Here is a 23,677-nt window from a genome sequence, read left to right as displayed (position 1 = left end):
CCCTAATATATTTACAGTAATGACACATGCCACATTTTTTCATACCCATTTTGTTAGCATGATTATTAGTTTTGATGTTAGTCATTTCTAATAATTGTTTTAAATTCTGACCTTGCCTGTAAGTGATGGTAAATTTGTCGCCCAATAATTTTAACAGTACATTGTCCTCTGCAATAATTTTCCAGTTCTTAAATATAATGTTGTTTATAATCTGGGCATCCATACTGAAAGTGAACAAAAAGTTGATATTATTCATCGTACCATCTTTGTTATGAACTTTAATACCCATACTCCCACCTCTAAGTAGTGGTTCAAAATGGCCTGATGTTCTTTTAGTGTATACCTCCTCTTTTAATTCTTCTACAAAATCTAAGGGGTATCCTCTTGCAATAAACAAAGATTGAATTTTTTCACATTCAGATACAAAATCTGACAAATTAGACACCATCCGGGCCGCTCGAACAAATTGTCCCTTAACTACACTTCGTTTTTGGTGTCTAGGATGGGAACTCTGGAAGTGTAGGTAGTTATTAGAAAATGTGGGTTTTCTATAAATAGTTGACTTGAACTGTTGTGAATCATAGTCTTTAGTTATTTTCACATCAAGAAATGAAATTTCATGTGAATTAATAACATAAGTAAATTCCAAAAAGTTTGTCATGTTTGACATGTTATCAATAAAGATTGGAATCATGTCTACAGGTCCTTCCCACAAAAAGAACATGTCATCTTGGTACCTTGTGTACCAAGTGACATTTTTCTGGAAAAAGTGGTTTTGAAACAAAAATTCGTGTTCCCAATGTGCTAGAACACTATTTGCAAAAGTGCAGCCACAGGGTGAACCCATGGCAATTCCAGAGGTTTGCAGAAAATAGTTATTAAGTACATTGCCCTTTACGTGGTTGGGATACATGCTCTTATTATGTAACAAGTTGTTCTTTCTCATGGGTTTTCTGTATAGGCTAGTTCTAATTCCTTGTAGTGCATCTTTATTCACCTTAACATCTAAGAAATCTATCTCTTGATTTGAATATTTGTAAGTGAATTTCAGAAAATTGGTGGTTTGATGTAAATATATAATAAATTCCTTTAATTTCTCTTCTGCATTATTCCAGAGCATAAAAATATCATCCAGAAAACGAATGTACCATTTTATGGAATCTTTATAGTTGTCGTTTTGGAGAATTTCATTAGTTTCCCAATGTGTCTGTTGACGTAGCTGTTGGCACAAGGTGTGCCCATAGCTACGCCAACCTTTTGTAGAAAGAATTCATTATCAAAGATAAACACATTATTCTCCAAAATATTCCTTGTAGTGCACCTTTAGTCACCTTAACATCTAAGAAATTGATCTCTTAATTTGAATATTTGTAAGTGAATTTCAGAAAATTGGTGGTTTGATGTAAATATATAATACATTCCTTTAATTTCTCTTCTGTATTATTCCATAGCATAAAAATATCATCCATGAAATGAATGTACCATTTTATGGAATCTTTATAGTTGTCATTTCAGAGAATTTCATTAGTTTCCTAATGTGCCAGGACCAGGTTGGCATAGCTGTTGGCACAAGGTGTGCCCATAGCTATGCCAACCTTTTGTAGAAAGAATTCATTATCAAAGGTAAACACATTATTCTCCAAAATAATTTCAAATAATGCACATAATAGCCTAACTTTATTAGCGTTCATACCTTTTGGAGAAATGTTCTTATATTATCTATGCCCCAAGTATTAGGTATCACTGTAAAGAGCGATTCAATGTCTAAGGCCACAAACATATATTCACCTTGTATATCTGACATTTTATAATATAAATTCTGCTTGGACATCTTTGTGTCTCTAAGCACAGTATTACAACTTTCAAGAAAATTGTGCAGGTTTTTTTCTACAAATATAGAGAGAGGCTCCGTAGCCCAGCCTCTACTAGAAACTACTGGATGCATTGGTGGTATGGTAGAATGTTTATGTATTTTAGGTAGACCATACATGTTTGCTACCAATGGATATTCAACAGTAAAATATTTAAACAAATGTTCTGATATTATACCTGCAATTAATAAATCAAACACCAAAAATGAAATGTTATCAATAATCCCTTTCACAGCACTTCTAGAAATAGAAATATATGTTTTCTCATCATTTAAAAGACTCTGCATTTGTTGTAAATATAGATCTCTATCTAATACTACAACAAATATTTCTGAGTTGGTAGCTAGGAGTGGGGTGGTGTCTACTTGGTGTAGAGTAAGGTGGGCTTTATAAATGATTGCTACGCCTCCACCACGCTTGTGTATTCTGTCAGTTCTATGAATATTGTAACATTGGGGCAGGGATTCTATATCTTCATTGTGGTTCTTTAGACAGGTTTCAGTAAGTATCGTTATGTCTGGGGAGTAAAGAGCTAGGGCTGCTTGGAATTCAGGTATTTTGTTTAGAATACTTCTAAGGGTGATATTTAGGACTAATAGATCAGAGGAAGCATGTGTGCAAGGAAAGGAGCTTGGTGAGGTAGAGTTTTGTTGAAGGAGGGGTGGCTGAAACTGAGGGTCAGGGCCTGGGTTTGGCTGAATGTCCCCACTGAGGTTGAGTAAGAAGGACTTGAGTGAAAATCTGTGTGAGAGCTTGCCGGAGAGCTTGGAGTATTTGTATAGAATGTGTAGGGGAATATGAATGGAGGGATATTTTAGTGTAAATAGTTGGATGGGTGTGTTATTGAACAGTTTTGGTGAAATGGTAATGTGGGTGTGTGGTATTGATGTAGGCAGATTGACAGGAGTAGTAGGTGTATAGTTATGGAGAACATGGAGGTGGTGATAGGAGGTAAGATGATATCTGGTTAACAGTATGGTGAACAGTAGCATGTTAACCCCTGGATATGGAATAATAGAGTTGTCTGCAGGTTGTTGGTTCATAGGTGGGTACTAGGCTAATAGCCCTGGGGCCTTTACAAGTCTAGCCATAGAATTTCCCTGGTATAGTGCCACCCAACCTTAGTTCCCAGTGTCTTTGTCAAGTAGAGCCGCTGGAGTTATGCTAGTTATATTATTGTTGTGGGAATGTAAGGTACAGTGGGTAAAAGACAGTATGATGGGTGAGAAGAGTAAGAGTAGGATGGTAAGGGAGTTAGCTGAGTAGGTGTAGGATAGCATGCAATTAGGTTGAGTGGGAGTGGTATAATGTAAATGCAGGCTGAGTGAGAGTGGTATAGGATGAGTACAGGTAAGACTGTGAAGGGGAGGAGTTTGACTGTGATTGATTGGTGGGGTGGATATACTGGATATAGAGGTAATTGGGTGATTGAGCAAGGGGTGTGGTCTTATATGTATAAGTCTAAGGAAAGTGGGGGTGGGTGGAAATGGGAGGTAGGGTAGGCGAACAGAGTGGGAAGAAGCTGGATGATGATCACTATGTAAACTATCAGGGAAAAACAGTTGGATCAGGTTTCATCTGTCCTATACTTTTGTTGTCTTATTGTTTTCTATTCAGTTAGGTTGTAAATAACTGCAGAGTGCAACAATAGTCTGATTACCAGCAACTATGCACTGCCTTACATATGCTAGGTATGGACTACATTGCAGTGACTGTTAGGGACAGGAAATACCAATATGATTTCTATAGTATTACTGTTAAAAATTAGTAAATGCAGGCCATGGTTTATGTGATGCTTTTAGGGAATGTGACTGATTGAGGAATTGTACACTGGCACCAGGGTAGAGTAAAATCAAAGTTTTACTAATTAGGTTGCTCTGTTATGAATTGGGGGCTAACAGACAATGCACAATAGGTTAGTCTGCCAACCCTGATGAGTGTGCTTTACAGTAAGCAACATGGAAAGAAAGTGCAGTTATATTAGTACATGGTATATACATTATATACACTATAAATTAGTATAAGCTCTTCCTCTTAAAGCAAAGACAGAAATGTTGCACTCTTATTACTCTTAAAGCAAAGATGGCTATTTTGCAGACTTATTTCAGTACAGAATTATAATTCATAAATATATTGATTACAAACTGCTCATATCTCAGCTGGACCAGTACTGCATGACTAGGTTATATATCTGGAACTATCCCCAAATAATGCAGTAACACAAAAACAAAATGTACTGTTGGATGACTAAACAAAGCTATATTCCCATAGTTAAAAAACAGAGTTGTATCCCTACAGACCATTAGCTATAGAAAACTCTCCTAATGATTTTCATCTATGGTCTTAAAGACAATATCTAAAATGTAAAAGTTTCATTTTCAGTTTCCCTACAGTAAATTGCATAGTTTGGAGTGCAGGCATGTCTGAATGAGATAATCTGTAAAAGAATGCCATTATTTGGAGACCATCTTCATTTGAATAGCATCTTCAAATATGAGCTTTAGCATATTGCAAAAGAGGATATATGTTAGGCACAGTGATTACTTTTTTAACAGTTTTAACATATTTTTTTCTAAAGGTGATTAATTGAAAACTGAAATGGGAGAATTGGTTTCAGACGCTAATCTGAGGATTTAGAGAGATTTTGCAATCACAGTAACATGCAGAGGGAACACCATCTATTTCTGGTTGTATATTTCAGATCAGTAGCATCAGCTAAAGTTGTTTTCATGGAAATGATGTTAAAATAAACACAAAATTAAGACAGTCAAGATAACTGTGCTCCAGATTTGAGCATTATTAACGACAGTTATTCTGAAAACACTCCCCAATAGTAAAGTAAAACCAATTACATCATATTTCATATAATTTAATTTAATACAGTTTGAGCCAATATACCATCTGGATTTATACCAGTAACATTTATTCAGATAAGCAGATTAAAAAAAAACAAAACAAAACATGGCCCAAACCCAAATATGCAATGTATTCAAACATTTTTCAAGGAGCAGAAGTCCACCACCTATGATATTACACATTTGTTTTTCAACATTCTAAGGGTCTTCAATACTCTGCATTTGAATTAAGGCTGTTGTTCTATATCTTCACATCATGGGCAGATTCTAAAAGACTTGCTCTCAATGGAAGTGACATACTCTGGTGTATTTACAAATTTATAGTCACATGTTGTTTCTGAGACTTTATTATCCATACTGACATGAAATGCATATATCCTCCAGCTTTAAAACAGCATATTTTCTAAGGAGTTCCAAAATATTCATAATTTCAAAGCTGACTTTATAGACAGAGTGATATTCATAGTCCTTTGCATTTGCAGTTGACAGTGATTATCTTCGAATAGCACAGCTGTGCCTATATGCAAATTTATTCAGGGCAGGTTATTTCCAATGACTATGGCAATGCAAACGTCTGTGCAAGGAAATGCCTATTTTCTAAAGCTGTTTAAACTGGGAAAATAATGACTTAGTTATATGGAAATTAATATGTTAGAGTGTAAAGTCTAGACTGATTTCAATCTAGGAAGTTGTAAATGAGCAGGGCTGTGCACAAGCTCACTTGAACTAAGGCAAGCAGAGCGCAACATGGCTATTCAGAATGAATTTAAAAAATATAAAGGGTTTTGTATATTGCATTCACAGCTGTCCTTATGTGGACACCCTGATTGTTTAATGTGGACACCCTGATTGTTTAATGTGGACACCTTGATTGCTTATTTGAAAGGTGTGAAAGGGGAAGAGAGGAAAGATGAAAAGTAGGGAAAATAACAATAAGGGACACACAGAAGGAAGAAAATGAGAGGGTTATGATTGAGGAGGCAAGAGTGGAAGGTTGCTATATGTTTTGTGGAGGATAGATTCCCCCTTTTTGTTCAATTTTTTTATACAAGAGAAAAGTTTGGAAAGGAAGTATGACAGGGGGTGCAGGAGAGAGGTTTAGGGAAGATGGGAGGTGAAAAGGATTTGTAGTCAGGCCCGTCCACATCTGCAGTGCCTCAAAATTTTGCACTGCCTGATGTTTGAGCAGTGGAAGACCAAGATGCTGAGGGGGCCTATGGCAGCACCTTCTGAAGAAGTTCCTACATGGGGTGAAGGTGCCTCTCCACTGCCCTCACCACCACATTCTCTATTTGGTCTTGAATCTCACGTTTCATGGTTAACTAGGCTGCACCACATCAGGGTACCTACAGGACTGGAGCCACCATCTTGGTCCTGTGAGAACATCCCTGTGAGGGCAGAGGATGAGAGTTCCTTGACCTGGAAGGAAGTAGTTGTGGACCTGGGGAAGAATAACAAAAATAACATAAATGTGAGGGAATGGAAAAAAATAAATGCAAAGTAATGCATAATTTAAATAAGAACAAGAGAGAGAGAGGGATAAAGAGACATAAAACGGAGACAATAAGTTCACTCATAATTTAGCATTCCTTCAGTATATACATCATTGTCAGGGCTTACTTAGCATATAATAAGCTGTTGCAAGATATGAACTAGTTCTACATTTTTACATGGAAAAATGATCTACGAAATGTTAATGATAAGCATCTAATAATCAGGTGTAAGATATGAAATGATAATCCAGTTTACACTAAGAGAGTACAGTATTCTGTAATATAGTACTTTAATGGATTGTGCTAGAAATGTTACTGGTAGCACAATATTTTGGCAATTAGGATTGCATTATTACTTTTTTCTGAATGCTTACTTAGAAAGGAATATTTTCAGTTCATCTTCAACAGAATGATTTCTTTAATCCAGAGTTTATCTAAACAATCTGGTCTTATTTATTTTTATTTATTTATTGACATTTGTTTACCGGGAAAGTCCACTGGGGCGTGAAGAGGCTATTTTCAATGGAGGCCTGGGGAGAAAAGCTCCAATACAAAGAAAAAGAGCATAACAATATAAGATAACGATATAACATATAACAATATAAAATATGAAACATAAACAACAGTTTTGATTTGTGATTTACTGTGGAGGTGCCTGGTAAGTGAAGTTTTATTTGAATTTATGTTTTATTTCTTACCTCTGCTGTTCGCTGTTTATAGGAAGGAAGGGATAGCTTGTAGACAAGGTTTACTCTGATTTATATTTTGTTGTTTTACCTTTAATTTTCACTGTTTGTTGTTAGAAAGGGATAGGTTTTAGACAGGCAAATGCTAGCCAACCTAAGGGACCTAGTCAGCTGTAAAGTCACACAAACTGCAGAGAGGACAATCCAGAGCACATCTAAACTGTTCTGTCTTGGTTTGTGATTTACTGATCTTTGCTATTAAAAAGATGTGTGAATTCCACTTTTATCTGACTTTCAGAACGTTTATGGTCAGAGCAACAAATTTACTGTACTTACTTTAGTATATAGTTGTATATTGTTTGTGTGATTTTTCTCATAGAAGTTGATTTAAGTTCCCTTTGAATTTTCTGGCAACTGATTTTGATTATTTTTTCTTTTATACTTTTTATTCATTTGAAGCTGAATATGGATTTCTTAAATGAGTATGCCATTAATGATTTTCTAAAGCACAAATATCTCATATATTGTAATAAGTGCTATGTATATTTAAAGGTAACACCTGATAAGACAGGTGAGCTGTGTTCCTCATGTCAAAAGTTGAATGATTTGCTTAGCATTAATAGTAATAAATCTAGAGTTACTGCTGATGATTGCACTTGTGCAATTGGTACAGCTTGGAGAACTGTTGTCACATATATTAGTGACTGAACTAATGAGATAAATAATGTTAAACAAAGAGCAAAAAGAACACATTTAGGAAAGGATGTGTCTATTGTCTTTAAGGATCACTCAACCTGTATGAAACAAGACAATGCCCCTGACAACTTTGGAATTCTAGATACAAATATTCAGCAATCTGAACATTCAGAGTGTTTAGAAGGAAATAAAAAAAGAAAGAAAGGAAGAAGTGCACAACAAATAACAAGGAAAAAAAGAAACTGATAAATAGGTTCATAGGTGTGTACTAGGTTAACGGCCCTGGAGTCTATATAAGCCTAGCCCAAGAAGGTTCCCAGGCATCATGCCACTCAAAGTTAGTTCCCAGTGCCCCTGTTAAGCAAGGCCACTGAAGTGATCCCCGGGGTGAACTTCCTATTGCCCAGCCATTCGTCAAGATTTCTCTTAAAGTAGGCCAGTGAAGTGCTCTGCTTGATGTGAATGGGAAATTTGTTCCAGAGTATGGGAAGTCCCTAGGTTAGGAACCTGTCCTTCCAGCATGTTCTGTTTAGTGGGGTAATGAGGTTTAGGTCCCTGGAGCGTGTGGCATGGAGTGATTGGGATCACTTTAGGTATAGCATATCTAGCAGCTCTGGGTCAGATATGGCTTAGTAGGTCAAGCAGTGATCGCCTCTAAGTAGGCAATAAGAGTATAGCTGGAGTTTTTTGAGTCTGTCTGTATAGGGCATGTGTCTAAGGCCTAAGATCCTCTTAGTGAGGTATTTTTTGTGGCCTTTCCAGTTGTTGTAGGTGTCTAGTGAGGTACATACCAAATGAGGTGCCGTATTCTATAATATGTCCAATGAGGGACGAGTAGAGAGAGATTATGACTTCTTTCTTCCTGGATGAGAAACTTTTGTAAAAGAGATGTGCCACATAAAAGGACTTTCTGACTACAGTAGCAATGTGGTTATCAAAGGAGAGGTTGCTGTCAACCTGTGTCCCCAGGTCTCTTATCACACCTTCGGTGTTTAGTGGACTACTGCCTATGTGGCAGTTCATGGGCACCAAATTTTTCCGAAAGAGAATGACAATGCACTTTTTGGTATTGAGCTTAAGGCCATGGTTCTGGCACCAGTCACTGGTGTCAGTAAGGCCTTTTTGTAGAATGTCTACATCATTTGGAGAATAAATAATGGCTCCCAGTTTGCAATCATCTGCAAATTTGGTCAGCCAGATTCCCTTTGTGTTGGCTTGAACTTCAGAGAAGTAGATGCCAAACAGGAGAGGACTTCAGACCAATCCCTGTGGGACACCACTTGTAGCTGGTCGGTAGTCAGATTTGGAGTCTGCTACTTTCACAGTGTGGTTCTATCAGTGAGCCAGTTGGCAACCCATCTTATGACATAGGGGTTTATGCCTAGATTAGTGAGTCTATCTATGATTCCTGAGTGAGGGATGGTGTCAAAGGCCTTGGGAAGATCGAAGTAGGCTGTGTGAACTACCTTGCCCTCATCTACAGCTCTAGTGACAGACTTGAAGAAGTCTATCAGGTTGAGGAGGTATGATCTACCTTTCACAAACCCAAACTGCGTGGGGTCCAGAGTTTGGAGATTCCCTATGTTCTTATTTATAAGGTACATGATGATGCGCTCCATAGCTTTACATATCAGACTTGTCACGCTAATGGGGTGGTAGTTCCCAGGGTCTGTAGTTGCTTCTCCTTTGTGGAGTGGGATGACCAATGCAGTGTGCCATTCGGTAGGAACAAATTCTGAAATGAGGCTGTGATTGAACAGGTTACTCAGGTGTGGTGCCAGTTCACTTTGTAATTCATGTAGAACAGAGCCAGGGATATTATCAGGTCCCATGGAGACTGTATTCTTGGCTTTGGACAGTGAGTTTTTTTACCTGTGTAGCTGTGATAATAGGGACTTGGCATTCCTCAGGTATTGTGATAGGCCCTTTACAGGGAGAAAGGGGGGTAAAGTTCGCACTGAACCTGTCGGCCAATATGTTAGCAATGTCAGTTGGTTCTGTATATGTATTGCCATTGTGCTGTAACTCAGAGCAGATCTGAGTATTGCCATGTAGATCATTGACACAACTATAGAATGTCTTGCAGTTATCTTTAGAATCTGCAGCAATTTTGTTTTTGTAGCTAACTTTAGAGGATCTGATGATGGCTCTCAGTTTTTTGCTGAGGCTGACAAGAGAGTTTTTCCAGTCTTGGGACTTCACCCTTTTCTGCAACAGTTTTTTCCTTCTGTTGTAGAGTTTGTTTATGGTGGGGGACCACCAGATTGGCTTCCTATTTTAGGAGGAGAGTATCTTGGTTCTGTTTGGTATGGCCTGTTCCATGCACGTATGTGCTCATACAGTGCATTGGTGTATGATTCAGTCATGCACCTATTTTCCATTTGCACGGGTGTTGTGAGGTTAGCCACCTCTGTTTTTAGAAGTCCAAAATTGGCTTTGGAGAAATTTTTTTACAGTGGTTTCCTTTGGGTGGTGAGATTGGGATGTGGGTATCCATGGTGATTGGCTTGTGGTCAGATCTGACCAGGGAGGAGTTGATTACTGGTGTAGAGCAACAGTCACCCATGTTAGTAATGACCAGGTCAAGGATGTTTCTACCTCTGGTGATGGTAAGAATGAGTTGGTCTAGGGCATTGGAATTAATGAATTCCACAAAATGTTGAGCAAGTGTGTTGGTACATGAGTAATTTACCCAGTTAATGGAAGGGTTGTTAAAGTCTACCAGTATAAGGGTATTGGGTTGTACCCTAATATTTTCCAGTGTGTTTAGGAATGTGGAGCGGGAGTCTTGGGACATGGTGAGGGATCTATAACAGGCTACACCCTGGATTGCAGTTTTACCTAGTGTTAGTTGTAGCTGAAGTATCTCTGGTGTGTTATGTTGGGCTACTAGTCTGGAGATGTGCATATCCTTTATGAATATGAAGACACCACCACCCTTAGTGTTTCAGTCCAGGTTTAGGGGCCGAAAGGTATGGTATGAATTATAGCCTGGTAGTGCTGTGGTGCTCTCCGGAGCCTTGAACCAGGTCTCGGTCACTGCAAATGTCTGTAAAGTAAAGAGAATATAGACTAAAAAAGACAATGCTTTGTTATGCAACACACAGATTACAGGGAATGATAACATTCTTCTATCAGAAAACCAGTTTACAGAAAAAGGCAGCATTTTGCCCAAAGAGAAAGCAGAAAAAAGAGGAAAGGGGCAGGTGAAAAGGAAGAAATCAAAACTGAACATGAAAGGATTGAAGAACATTACTGCAGGAAAAAAGATGAGAAAGACAACATGGCTCAGGCTGTGGATGTACAAAGCCAGCTGGATGAGAATTGTATGCTTGCAAATTTAATATGCAATGAAAACAGTGGGATTAATAAGACTAATGGTGATGAAGATCATTCCTTTTTAACAATTAATAGAGCAGATATTAATGAGTTAGAAGTTAAACATTTTTCAAATCTGGTTAGAAAGGATATTCTTATAATTGGAGATTCAGTTATTAGAGGAACTGATACTTACATTTGCAGAGAAGATAATGGACATTGAACGGTGTTATGCTTGCCATGAGCAAAACTACAGAATGTGAGACGAACCTTAGAACTCCTTAATGTAAGAAAGTACAGATCTGTTTTTATTCATGTCAGTACAAATTATCCCATCTACAAGGACTCTCTGATTGTTAGTAGGAAACTTACAGCCCTCTTAGATAGTATAGCTTTTATGGTGTTAGGACATATTTTTCACAAATCACATATAGAAAGGAGTCATGTCACCATGAATGAAAATAATTTTGGGGTAAATACCTACATGAAAAAAAGTCCCATTTAAAAAAAATGGAAATTTGTAGAGTATCTGAGCATAAATTTGGGCACACGTGTTCAGACAGGATGGTGTGCCTTTGTCAAGATCAGGGAGGAGAATTTTTGCAGCAGATATTTTGTAATATTTGACAAATACAAAGCAGGATTTTTGCCAGTTCAAAACAGAGATGTTAAAGTTTTACCTGATTATATTTTAGGCTTACCTAATGGTGGAAATGTTGTAGTGTAATGAAAGGGTAGGGGTGGGGGGTGGGAAGGTGGAGTCAAGAGGTGTTAAGTTGAGAGAGAGTAATGTTAAAGTCTGAGAGGCCCTTACATGATGAGACCTGCTGTGTGGCAAGTATAGTTTGATTTGGAGTGCAGGAATTTCAGTTCTGAAGGTGGGGAAGGGTGATTGCAGTTCCTGTAGGTGGAGGGTGGTGAGGGATTTCCATAGACTAGGAGGGAGGATGAAGAAATAGTTGTTGGTGCTGTTTAGCCTGGCTTATGGAAGTTGCAATGGGGGGATTGTTTTGAGGAAAATACCAAGATTGTGGTGTGTGAGTTTAATAAAAAGTTTGTCAGCTGGATGTAGGAATGAATTAGGTTGGAGAAATTTGAAGAACCTAGTAGCAGCTCTACTCTGTGCTGCACTGGGAGCCTAGCAGCAGGTCTACTCTGCGCTGCATTGGGAGCCTAGCAGCAGGTCTACTCTGCGCTGCATTGGGAGCCTAGCAGCTGGTCTACTGTGTGTTATTCTGGGAGCCTAGCAGCAGGTCTACTGTGTACTGCACTGGGAGCCTAGCAGCAGGTCTACTCTGTGCTGCACTAGAAGCCATTTGACTTTTCTGGGGTGAAGCAGTGGTGCTCATGAGAAGGTGTGTTGGTGCCAGTGATGAGGTGACAGATATTGAGTTCGATAGTTTGTAGTATGGAGGAGTTTTTCTTAGAGGCTTTGGTTATTACGAATAATCCATATCCACCCCCCCCCCCCAATTTGGGCCAGAAGGGCTACTTTCCCTAAAGCTGCCCTGTCTAGGATGGAAGGTAGGGTGTGATTTTCCTGTCCCATAAGGAAAGTAAGTTAAGTTTTGCCATTGATGTGTGACTGGTTTAGTTACAAACCAATGTATTTGGAGGGTTGGCCGTTTCTAGTCGCAGTTCAGTGCAATCGTTTTCCCTTGACAATCTAGGCTTAAAAACACTCTCTCCTAAAGTGAGGTCTCTGTATCAGCTTCAGGTCTTGCAGCCAGTATAATAAAGCCATAGGCTGCAACACTCCTTGTCCGCCCAACAGTGTGTTATCTATGCATCCATCTGCCACCTAATGCAAATGTAAACAAATAACTTCAATACTTCGAAATACATCTCAGAGTTTAGTTTGTTATGCCGATTTGTGTTATTCAGTACAAAGATGTGGACCATGCATTTTGTAAAGCATAACTGCCTGCCCTTTTTTAAAGGGAGTAGCATATCCCTACCGGTAGTGTTTTTCCATACACCAGTACAGCGCACTTGGGGTGGAGTCACACCGAGGGAGCAGTCGCTAGCTCCTCCCTATAGGCGGAACACAAAGTGAGAGCTGAGGGGAATGTGGGCGAGCGTTTCTCGGATACCAGCACTTAACTCGGTGAGGGTATTGTTGCAGCGTGTTACTACTGTGTACCAAGCTAATCCCATCCTGTTATTAACAGAGAAAAGTCCGGCTTCGGCTCTTGGAATCCATTCCTGTTTGACAGGTAGTGCGGCTTGTATACTCATTGAGGGATGGAGGCAAAAGAACCAGGTAAGTGATAGAAATGCTAAAGAAAATATATCCCGGTTTATTCCTGCTGCCAAAAATAGGTGGGTGGGCTCTGTGTTTAATTATTTATACAGTATTAATGGAAGTCTTAAGAGACCACTGTGTGCACACTACACACATATACATACACACACACACACACACATATATATATATATATATATATATATATATATATATATATATATAAGATGGGAAGCACAATCATAATGTAGGGCAGGCTAGTTCTGCTGAGTTCCATTAGCTAAATATTCTGAATTGTGGCTTGTTCCACATATTATAATCACATCAAAGGCAAATAATTCCTCCACAGCATATACTTTATTCCACGTCTGATGGATGAGCTTTAGGGCTTGTAATTCAAAGCAACTTGGTGCCGTCAGTAGTGGGTTTCCTGGGGTTGTTGAGGTTGGTTGTGGAATCCAGCATGTATGACAGGTTGTAAAGGTGCGTTATAGTTTTCTATATGGGGAATACTGTGAATGTATAAAAGGGGGTGCAATGGGCATCGTCGGGTTTGCAGCCGAAAACGCTGGAACAATGTCTGCAAATCATCATGTAACAAAATGCCACTCATACTTGCATGTGTGACACTTGTTTTTCAGGAAAACTACTTGTTGGAGTGGATGTAATCGTGGGATAGTAGCATGTGGCAGTATGGTTTTTACATATTACAAGTGACTTCCAGTCGGTCAACGGTAAAAGCTCACAGTGAATTAACTTACTCTATATTGACATTTTGATCTCATCCTAGTTCCTGCTTCAGTTTAATAAATTAATAAAACAGTAACAATGATGTGTTTAAAGTGTGACTTTTCACTCAAAGAGAGCTTACCTGCCAATTTGGTATTATGTTAAAGAGAGCTTTCTGAAAAATGTACACGGTTATGTTAATATTAAATAGTATTCGGTTATTTGTAGCTCTTAGCATCTTGTTGTAGCCATGCAGATTTATTTCTAAAAGATTTCTAAAAAAAAAGGAACAGGGATATCTGAGATGCACTTCCTAATTTAGCAGTATGCAAGAGTCCGTTTTAGCTACTGGCATTTTATAGCTACAGGAAGAACAAGACAAAGCAAAGCCAACGTCTATCTATTAATACCTTTCAGGTATTGAAGCTGCTGTTCTGCTGACTGAGTATCTTTACAAACAGGTTCTGACATACTTGAAATACGTGAATATGTTAGTAAACAGAGAGGGAATTGCTCACTTCATCAATGTAGATTTCAAAAGATTTTGTGTGTTGTCATGTACATGTGTAGTAATGTTGCATAGAGATTGTTCTATGAAGTAGGATTTCTTCTGCACCTTCTGTGTCTAGGATACACTGCCTTCTTTGCAGACTAGCAACCCCTTTTAAGGAATTCCTGTGAGGATTGCAAGAGTGTAGCTTGATATATGCTGTTTTTGGAATAACTTATTTGTTTTGAACATTATGTGTCAGAATTAATTTTTAAGCCCTGACATATGTACCGTGATTTAATTATGTTAAATTATAGGTTTTATTAAACTACTTTTTATAGAATGCCAGATATTGAATGTTTCTAGACAACATTATCTGGGGTAGTGGAGCTAGGATTGGAGTGGTTTGGGGGCTAAATCCTAGAAGTTGGAGTACAATTCCAAAACTCCTTAATATGCACTGGGGGCTTATATGTTATAAGTAGATGACAGATATGCTGAAGAAGTATTGTGCAAATGGTGACACACTCTCTTGTTTCTAATCTCAGGCAACCTGTGTATTTCAGCAGTACTAGTCTATGACTAGTTTGCAGGAAGATTTGGAAACCTGGTAAATTTTAAGACTAGGAGAATGTATGTGGTGAGAGCTTTTTCAGGAGAGGTACAGTCAGAATATGAGGAAACAAAATGAAATGCTAACAGGCACATATAAAAATATACAGTGATAGAAAATGATCTAAGGTAAAAATCGTAAAGAAAGGGACAATGAAAAGGGAAAAGAGACCCATACTGATGTGGAGTAGCTTGTTTTCAGATGTGTATTCCTTGAGATGGAAAGGAAGAAAGCCCACCACTTAGTTAACACCTCTTAGTTAGATAAACTGCATTACATGCATCCAAGTATTTCAGGCACAGGCAGTTATTCCCATAATAAGTTCCAGGTTGTTCTTTAAAATCTCTACATTAGTGCTTGCTTTAATTTGTTATGCTTCAGTATTCTTGTCTGCACTACACCTACCAACATTTTCCACTAGGTAAGAATTCTAAGTAATATAACTGTGTACAGGCTCACTTACTGCAGATATAGCACTACACATAATGTAGCAGGTGTTAGCAGATAAGTAGCTGAGTATTTAAACTTTAAGGCAGTTTTGCTTCTGGGAAGGTAGCAGTGGGAAAAGGGAAGTATGTTATAAAGATGTTCTATTGGATGTCTGAGACCTTTGTAGAGTGACTCCTAAAACAAACAAACAAAAAATAATAAGTGTAATTCTCTGGAAATAACCATGACATGTGAAAGTTGCTACACATTAAAAGTGTTTTTGGCAGGGGGCTATAGGGATGATATGCATATAGAATGAGCAGACAGACCACGTTTCTATTTGAAGACTGTATATCAACTCCCAAGATTGCTGTATCTCAAAAAAAGACATTCTGTGAGATACAGCAATATATTTCCTTAAACGCACTTAACCTTCCTCGGTTCAAAGGACCATACTTACAACCCTCAAACTTACAACATGAACCCCATCATGAGTAGTTGCAAAATTCAACAGAGCCAGCACAAGAATGAAGAGATAGATAAAGAGAGAGAGAGAGAGTTTGTGTGTGTGTGTGTGTGTGTGGGGGGGGGGGGCGCACATGTGCATTATGCTAAGAGAGAACTCAATGATTCTTACTAGTGGAACCAGCAAGAACCAGGACGTACAGGCAGGAGAAAGTCAAAGAGTTCCACATTGGAATATTGCTTTGGAATTTTATTGGACCCTAAATTTGTTTTAGTGAAAGTCTCGTTAACTCAGCCCAACCTACTTGCAGTCAGTTTTAGAAGAATTATATAACAACTTGAAGTTTCTACTCATTTATACTGATGTATAGTTTCTAAGCAAGCATGTTTCTCTGAGATGTGTTTTGATTATAAGGGACATTTCTACATTTACCACAGTTTTAAGAGTGATTTTGATCCCATAAACAAGGTGTTATGAGTTTAAGAACGAAGACATAAAACGTTAACATTTAAACATGATAATTCATGCATCTCAGAAAAAAATATAGTTTAGTATGGATGTATATATGTGTATATATATATATATATATATATATATATATATATATATATGTGTGTGGCTATGGATAAATACTTTTGAAGTCTGGCTACGTGGATGATATGCATATAGAATGGGCAGACAGACCACGTTTCTATTTGAAGGCAGATGATACCTAACTTGCTGTCACGAAGCAGTGCTGTCAATTAATGGCAGTTCCATTGGTCAAAATGAAAATCTCCATCTACTTTGCCTTCAAAAGCTTTTACCAATGGGAGCTGAGAATGCAAAACGTCTGAAGGAATTAGAACAGTATATGTTCTGTGGAAAATGTCAGGTAAAGCAGAAATGTAAGCTTTTATTGCAATATACTCATCTGGTTCTTATTGAGTGTAAACTGCATATTTATTTTGAGTTGGAAGAAGATGTGTACCCATCACATGCCTGGTTATAGCAAAACAAGCATATCATTTTAGACACCTTGGACTCAGAAACAAACCTGGGAGTTTGTTTGTACTCTATAAGCAGTAAATAGTGCTGGTTCTAATAAGTAATGACTTCAAGTACTCTGTTGCATTTTTGATTTAGAACCTTTGCAATGCCGTGACAGTGGGATCATGCAAAATTACCAAATGTAGTGATGTGGTACATTTTTTGTGTAGGGAGGAAGACAGTTGACATACAAAAGTAAACAATTCACTAAGTTTGGTCAGTACTGATGAACCGGCTACTGTATATTGATTGACCTGTAAGATCTATATTTTTAGTAGTAACAGTTGCATGTGTGATGGCCGTGCACTGGCCCAGTAATCAAGGAGCCTCAATCCTCACCACTAGCACCTGTGAGGGGCATGAACAATGGGAATGATAACAGGTACACACACAGTAAAGTACAATTTCCCCTAAGAGCACACAGAGATCACAGTCAGTCTGGGGCTAGTTTCTCCCTTTCTCTCCATATCCCCAATAAAACTCCCCACTGGCACAGCTATAGGGTACAGATCTCAGCCTAGTGGTCAAGCCAAAACCTCCAGCACCCTCTCTGTCCAACCAGTGCTTCCATGACCCTGCCAAAGTAGCTGACACACACACACACACACACACACACACACACACACACACACACACACACACACACACACACACACACTTTTAGATGTGAGTTATACAACCACACACACATTCCCAGGGTAGGATGGCACAGGTTCTCAAGCTATGCCCCTTCTTGTCCAGACTATAAGGTAGAAATCACTGCCACCAACCACTATCAGCTACTATTAAGGCACTTACCAAAGGGTGTCCAATTTCACTGTGTAATACTACTGTTATCCAGATAGTAAGTGTAACCCAGGGCTAAGGCTATTATGGAGTGGGTTAGTACACTATCACTAAATACATGCAAGTACTCTAGAGATTAAATTATCTCTACACAAAACAGCCACAGTTGAAAGGTTTAAAAATATTTAATAATAAATAATAAAAACACAAGACAATACTTATTACTTCAACACAATGACATTACAGAGTTCAGAAATCACAGGAAAATGCTTTAAAATAATACTGTAGAATAGCCTGACATAAATATAGAAAACAGCTAGACTAATCTGGTTATTTATGTCTATCTCTAAGAAAAATCACTGTTCTAAATAAATATCTTTCTTACAGAGAAAGCAAGTGCTGGTGAGTGGATGTTCTTCAGACAAAATCCAAAATGCTCTATCCTTCTCTCTGAGAAAGTCTTACATTGATAACACAGTACTGCTGAGTCATTTCAGAGTACATAATTCTTTACAGTTCTGATTTAATTTCCCAGGCTAACAGAAACTCAAAATTACATTTCATTTTGTAATCTGCACCTGCAGGAAGCCACAGCAATAAAATACATTTTACATGTAAAACCTAGTAATTAACTCTTGTCCTAAGACAATAGAAAGGATTTCTTAGTCCAGACATCCTGTATCCGAGCTTGAGATCAAGCAGTCACAAAATGCTTCACTTATCAGCTTTCTTCCAGCAGGGTGCACTGTGGTTAAATTTTTGAAGCTCAGTACAACATATAGTTTAATCATAAATTATAGTTCTCTTTACATTTGTAAAGCAAGCCTGTAGATTGCATTAATATTTACAATGACATAGAGTTATTTACAAAATTCTATCTAGCTAGGCTGGCAGCCTTCACATATCTTGCCCCCTCTTGGAGAACCCAAGCTAGTTTTTCAAGTGACCCTTGAGAAACATTGCTTGAGATGGTTAGGTCTATGTGACTATACCTTACCCCATTCCCTGTCTTGAGAGCCCATCTGCGTTGACATTGCTAACCCCACTGCAGTGCTGCACTAATATATCATATGCTTGCAACCCTAGGCTCCATCTTAGTAACTTGGCATTTTGCTGGCTGGCTTGGTGTAACCATGTTAGAAGATTGTGATCTGTAACTGCAGTGAATTTTCTTCCATACAGATAAGACTGAAGTTTCCGCAGTGCCCACACTATGGCTACACATTCCTTTTCTGCAGCTGCATAGCATTCCTCTCTGAGTTGGAGCCTACAACTGAGATAAACCACTGGGTGCTCTTCTCCCTCTGAAGAAATCTGGCTAAGTACAACCCCCAACCCATGGTTCGAAGCATCCACCTGCACAACAAATTCTTTGCTGTAATCTGGACTGGCTAACAAAGGGGGTCCTCTCAAAGCTTCTTTAAGCTTCTGGAATGCCTGCTCACATGCTGTTGTCCACACTATCTTATCTGGCCTGTTTTTCCTTGTCAGGTCTGTGAGGGGAGCAGCTATAGTACTATAAATAGGGATGAACTTTCTGTAGTGCCCTGCTGTCCCTAAGAATGCCTTAACCTGCTTTTTGGTAACAGGTGTAGGCCATACCTGAATGGCTTTCACTTTGGCAGGTTCTGGCTTGATCTTACAACTCCCCACTCTATGTCCCAAGTAGGAGACCTCTGCCATACCCACCTGACATTTGCTCTGCTTAATGGTCAACCCTGCCCTCTGTAGTCTTCCCAGCACCTCCTTGACATGTTGAAGGTGCTGTTGCCAGGAGTGGCTGTAGATGGCTATAACATCTAGGTAAGCAAGGGCAAACCCTCCTGCTAGGATATGATATACCTGCCTCTGGAAAGTTGCTGCATCCCAGTTGACATCTGTGTGAACTCATACAAGCCAAAAGGTGTCACAAAGGCTGACCTCTCTCTAGCACCGGGAGTCAAGGGCACCTGCCAGTAACCCTTTGTCCCAGTACACAGATTCCTCCTTCCCTTGAGAATCAGGTGCCTCACTTGCTACCTGCCTCAGGCCTTGTAATGTAGGGTCTGAGAGCTGAGCTTGTCTCAACTCTCTCTTTGTAACCTTTTCCAGTTCCCCTTCCACAGGAAGTCTAATATTCTCTGACAGTGATGCCTCACTGTCAGCCTGGGTACTACTACTCACCTCTACCCTAGCAGTCACTGTGTCCAAGGGATCATCAGTACCCACAAGCAGCTGTGGCTCACCTTCAGTCTCACTGCTCCAGGGTAGCTCCTTCCAAGAAGTAACCACCTCACCAGTACTGGCTGCAAGTATACGGTCTGACAGGGTCTCCCGCAGGCTACCAGACCCACATGCTTGTCTCCAAGCCTGACTGTGTGTAACTGCATAAGCACATGGTACTGCATTATCAAAATCATTCCCTATCAGGACATCTGCAGGGATATCCTCAAACACACCTACTTGCTGGTTTCCTTTTCCACGCTCCCAGTCAAGGTGAACCCTAGCCAAAGGTGTTTGGAATGGAGTCCCTCCTAAAGGTCTGACTGGAGTAGACAGCCCAGGCAAGTAGTGCTCCTCTGTAACCATTGCAGGCTTCACAATGGTTATGTCAGAGGCTGTGTCTGTCTTAGCAATGGCCTCTTTACCATTCACAATGAAAGGATATAACCTCTTGTGGTAGTTTGGTACCCTTGTTGTCTCAAGACAATCGATTGTTGGCTTTTTGTCTTTCCCACTTACTGGCTCCCTCACCTTTTGTTCCCCACCTTGCCTCCATGGACATCTATATGCCACATGGTCCCATTGGTTGCATTCAAAACATTTAACCCTAGGTCCTGGACATGTACCTGGACTAGTGGCTTCCCCTGCTACTGTAAGATTCTGTTGGGACAGTCTGGGCTGCCCACTATGGGTTCCTTTAGACCCATGAGTAGTACTGGGGGTCCCTCTCCTGTGCAGGGATGCCCTGCTTGCTAGGTGTAGGTTTCCATTCTTCCCCAATTGTTCTGAAGTAACACACTGTCTATCAGCTAACCAGATCCTCATGTTTTCAGGCAAAGTGCTAATGGCTTGTTCCCTCATCGAAAGGTCTGCCAGCCCTTCAAAAGTGGTGACCTGACATCCACTCACCCACCTATGAAAATAAGTACTCACTTCAGCAACATATTCACACACACTTTCATCTGCCTTGCGTCTTTGCTCACAAAACTTTTTCATATAAGCTTCAGGTGTTAGCTTAAAAAAATTCTAGCAAACAATTCTTAACAGCAGTATAATCAAAAATAATTTAGACAGCACAGTTACAGCTTTACCATGGAGTAAGGGGGTCAGGAACTGTACCCAGGGCCTTTGCTCAACATCATACGGCTTACATATCCTCTCAAACATATGAATGAAACTATCAAAATTATCCCCCTTTGTAAACTCTGGAAGACATTTACTGACCTTTAGTGCTTCTGGGGTCAGGTTATTCCCTTCCACATTACCTCCATGACTCTGGCGAAGAGTCAGCATCTCCTTTTCATGCTGCCTCTGCCTCTTCTTCTCCACAGCTTCCATTTTCAAACACCTGGCCTCCAACACAAGTCTCCTTAGCTCCAGATGGATTTTTAAGTCCTCTGCAGAAAGGTTGAACTGTCCATTCTCTGAGTGTTGTACATCTCCATGGCCAGTCTTCTCATCCTCCTGCTTGCTGTTTACTGATGCAGCTGTGACCAAAGCTGCAATCATGTCTGCCTAAGTCAGGTTTCCAATGCACCAGTCTCTTAGCCTGATACATCTCAGCCAACTGGCTCCTTGTCAGCTTGCCATACTTCTCTGCTGACATGCTTGCCTGCTCTCCCTGACTAACCAATATAACAAAAGAAATGAAACAATTTTGATCTGAACTCTGAATATTCACTGTGTGGCTGATTTAGAGTACAAATACACCTTCAGTGATCACTGTACACAAGCTACAGGAATTCACTGTCCACACCACTACAAGCCAATTAGTATGTGATGTGGCTAACTCACCACAATCAAACAATTAATATTTGATGTGAATATCCCACCACTGCCAAACAATTAATATGTGATATGGATATTCCACCACTGCCAACCAATTAATATGTGAGCTCCGTGCACTGGCCTAATAATCAAGGAGCCTCAATCCTCACCACTAGTACTAGCATGCCAACTGGGAAGGATAACAAGTACACACACAGTAAAGTACAATTTCCCCTAAGAGCACATAGAGATCACACTCAGTCTGGGGCTGCTTTCTCCCTTTCTCTCCAGATCCCCAATAAGACACCCCATTGCCACAGCTGTAAGGTCCAGATCTCAGCCTAGTGGTCAAGGTAAAACCTCCAGCACCCTATCTGTACAACCAGTGCTTCATGTCCCTGCCCAACTAGCTGACACACACACACACTTTTAGATATGAGTTATATACAACTACACAGACACTCCTGGAGAAGGCTGGCACAGGTTGTCCAGCATTGCCCCCTTCTTGCCCAAATTATAAGATAGAAATTACTGTCACCAACCACTGATATCAGCTACTAATAAGGCCCTTACCAGAGGGTGTCCAATTTTACTGTGTAATATTACTGTTATCCAAATAGTAAGTGTAATCCAGGGCTAAGGCTATTCTGGAGTGGCTTAGTACAGTATCATTAAATATGTGCAAGTACTCTAGAGCTTAAATTATCTCTACACAAAACAGCCACAGTTGAAAGGTTTAAACATAATTAGTAATAAATAATAAAAACACAAGACAATACTTATTACTTCAACACAATGACATTACAGAATTCAGAAATCACAGGAAAATGCTTTAAAAATACTGTAGAGTAGTCTGACATAAAATGCTTTAAAAATACTGTAGATTAGTCTGACATAAATATAGAAAACAGCTAGACTAATCTGGCTATTTCTGTCTATCTCTAAGAGAGATCACTGTTCTAAATAAATATCTTTCTTACAGAGGAAGCAAGTGCTGGTGAGTGTTTGTTCTTTAGACAAAATCCAAAATGCTCTATCTTTCTCTCTGAGAAAGTCTTAATTGATAACAGTACTGCTGAGTCATTTCAGATTACATCATTCTCAACAGTTCTGATTTAGTTTCCCAGGCTAACAGAAACTTAAAATTTACATTTCTTTTTGTAATCTGCACATGCAGGAATCAACAGCAGTAAAAGACATTTTACATGTAAAGCCTAGTAATTAACAACTGTCCTAAGACAATAGAAATAATTTCGTAGTCCAGACATCCTGTCTCAGAGCTTGAGATCAGTCACAAAATGCTTCACTTATCAGCTTTCTTCCAGCAGAGTGCACTATGGTTACATTTTTGAAGCTCAGTACAACATATAGTTTAATCATAACATATAGTTCTCTGTACATTTGTAAAGCAAGCCTGTGGCTTACATTAATATTTACATTGACATAGAATTATTTACAACATTCTGTCTAACTAGCTGGCAGCCTTCACAGCATGTTTTTAAAATAACAAAAGAAATCTTGTTGTAGGGAGGATATTTTATGAGTAATTAGGCTTATGTGACCAGTTGATGAACAGGGAACTTATATTCTGTTACAGGCCAGTAGGAAACATAGCACATTCCTTAGGGAAACATGCCTCCTCAAGCAGAATGCATTAAGATTTCAGTATCTGATGATAATTTCAGTGCACTGTGCCATCCCACACTGACTGTGTACTGTTCCCCCTGTTTATGACTTTGTGCCCAAACTGTAGGCATGATTAACAGGAATTTATACTGATAATGGTATTCCACCTGTTGAGATGCTCTAAGCTAGGGATAGCTTGAATTTATGCACTTGTGGCTTAAATAAGAATTATGGATCATGGTTGCTTAAGAAAAAAGGTGACAGATGAGCTCTGGCAAATGGTAACCATTATACACTGTTGATAAATGAAAGGTGTATAAGTGTAGGAACTCTGTAAGGATAAGACAGGTGACATTTCAAAATTCACTGGTGGTTT

The 23,677-nt window shown here is 39.2% G+C and overlaps 1 protein-coding gene across 2 annotated transcripts in view; it reads left to right on the top strand.

The window, feature by feature from the left end:
• The first annotated feature begins 13,000 nt into the window (after window positions 1–13,000).
• Window positions 13,001–23,677, top strand: part of TPD52L1 (TPD52 like 1) — a 1,279,033-nt gene continuing 1,268,356 nt past the window's right edge. For both annotated transcript variants that reach the window (XM_044075185.1, XM_044075177.1), the window contains exon 1: window positions 13,001–13,182. In XM_044075185.1, coding sequence (XP_043931120.1) covers window positions 13,164–13,182 — 19 coding nt within the window. In that variant the 5' untranslated portion in view covers window positions 13,001–13,163. The remainder of the gene's footprint in view (window positions 13,183–23,677) is intronic.

The sequence above is a fragment of the Protopterus annectens genome, chromosome 1.part1 (genome assembly GCF_019279795.1).
Source record: "Protopterus annectens isolate FY-2018-M chromosome 1.part1, PAN1.0, whole genome shotgun sequence".
NCBI lineage: Eukaryota > Metazoa > Chordata > Ceratodontiformes > Protopteridae > Protopterus > Protopterus annectens.
This window is presented reverse-complemented; position numbering and strand designations above follow the sequence as displayed.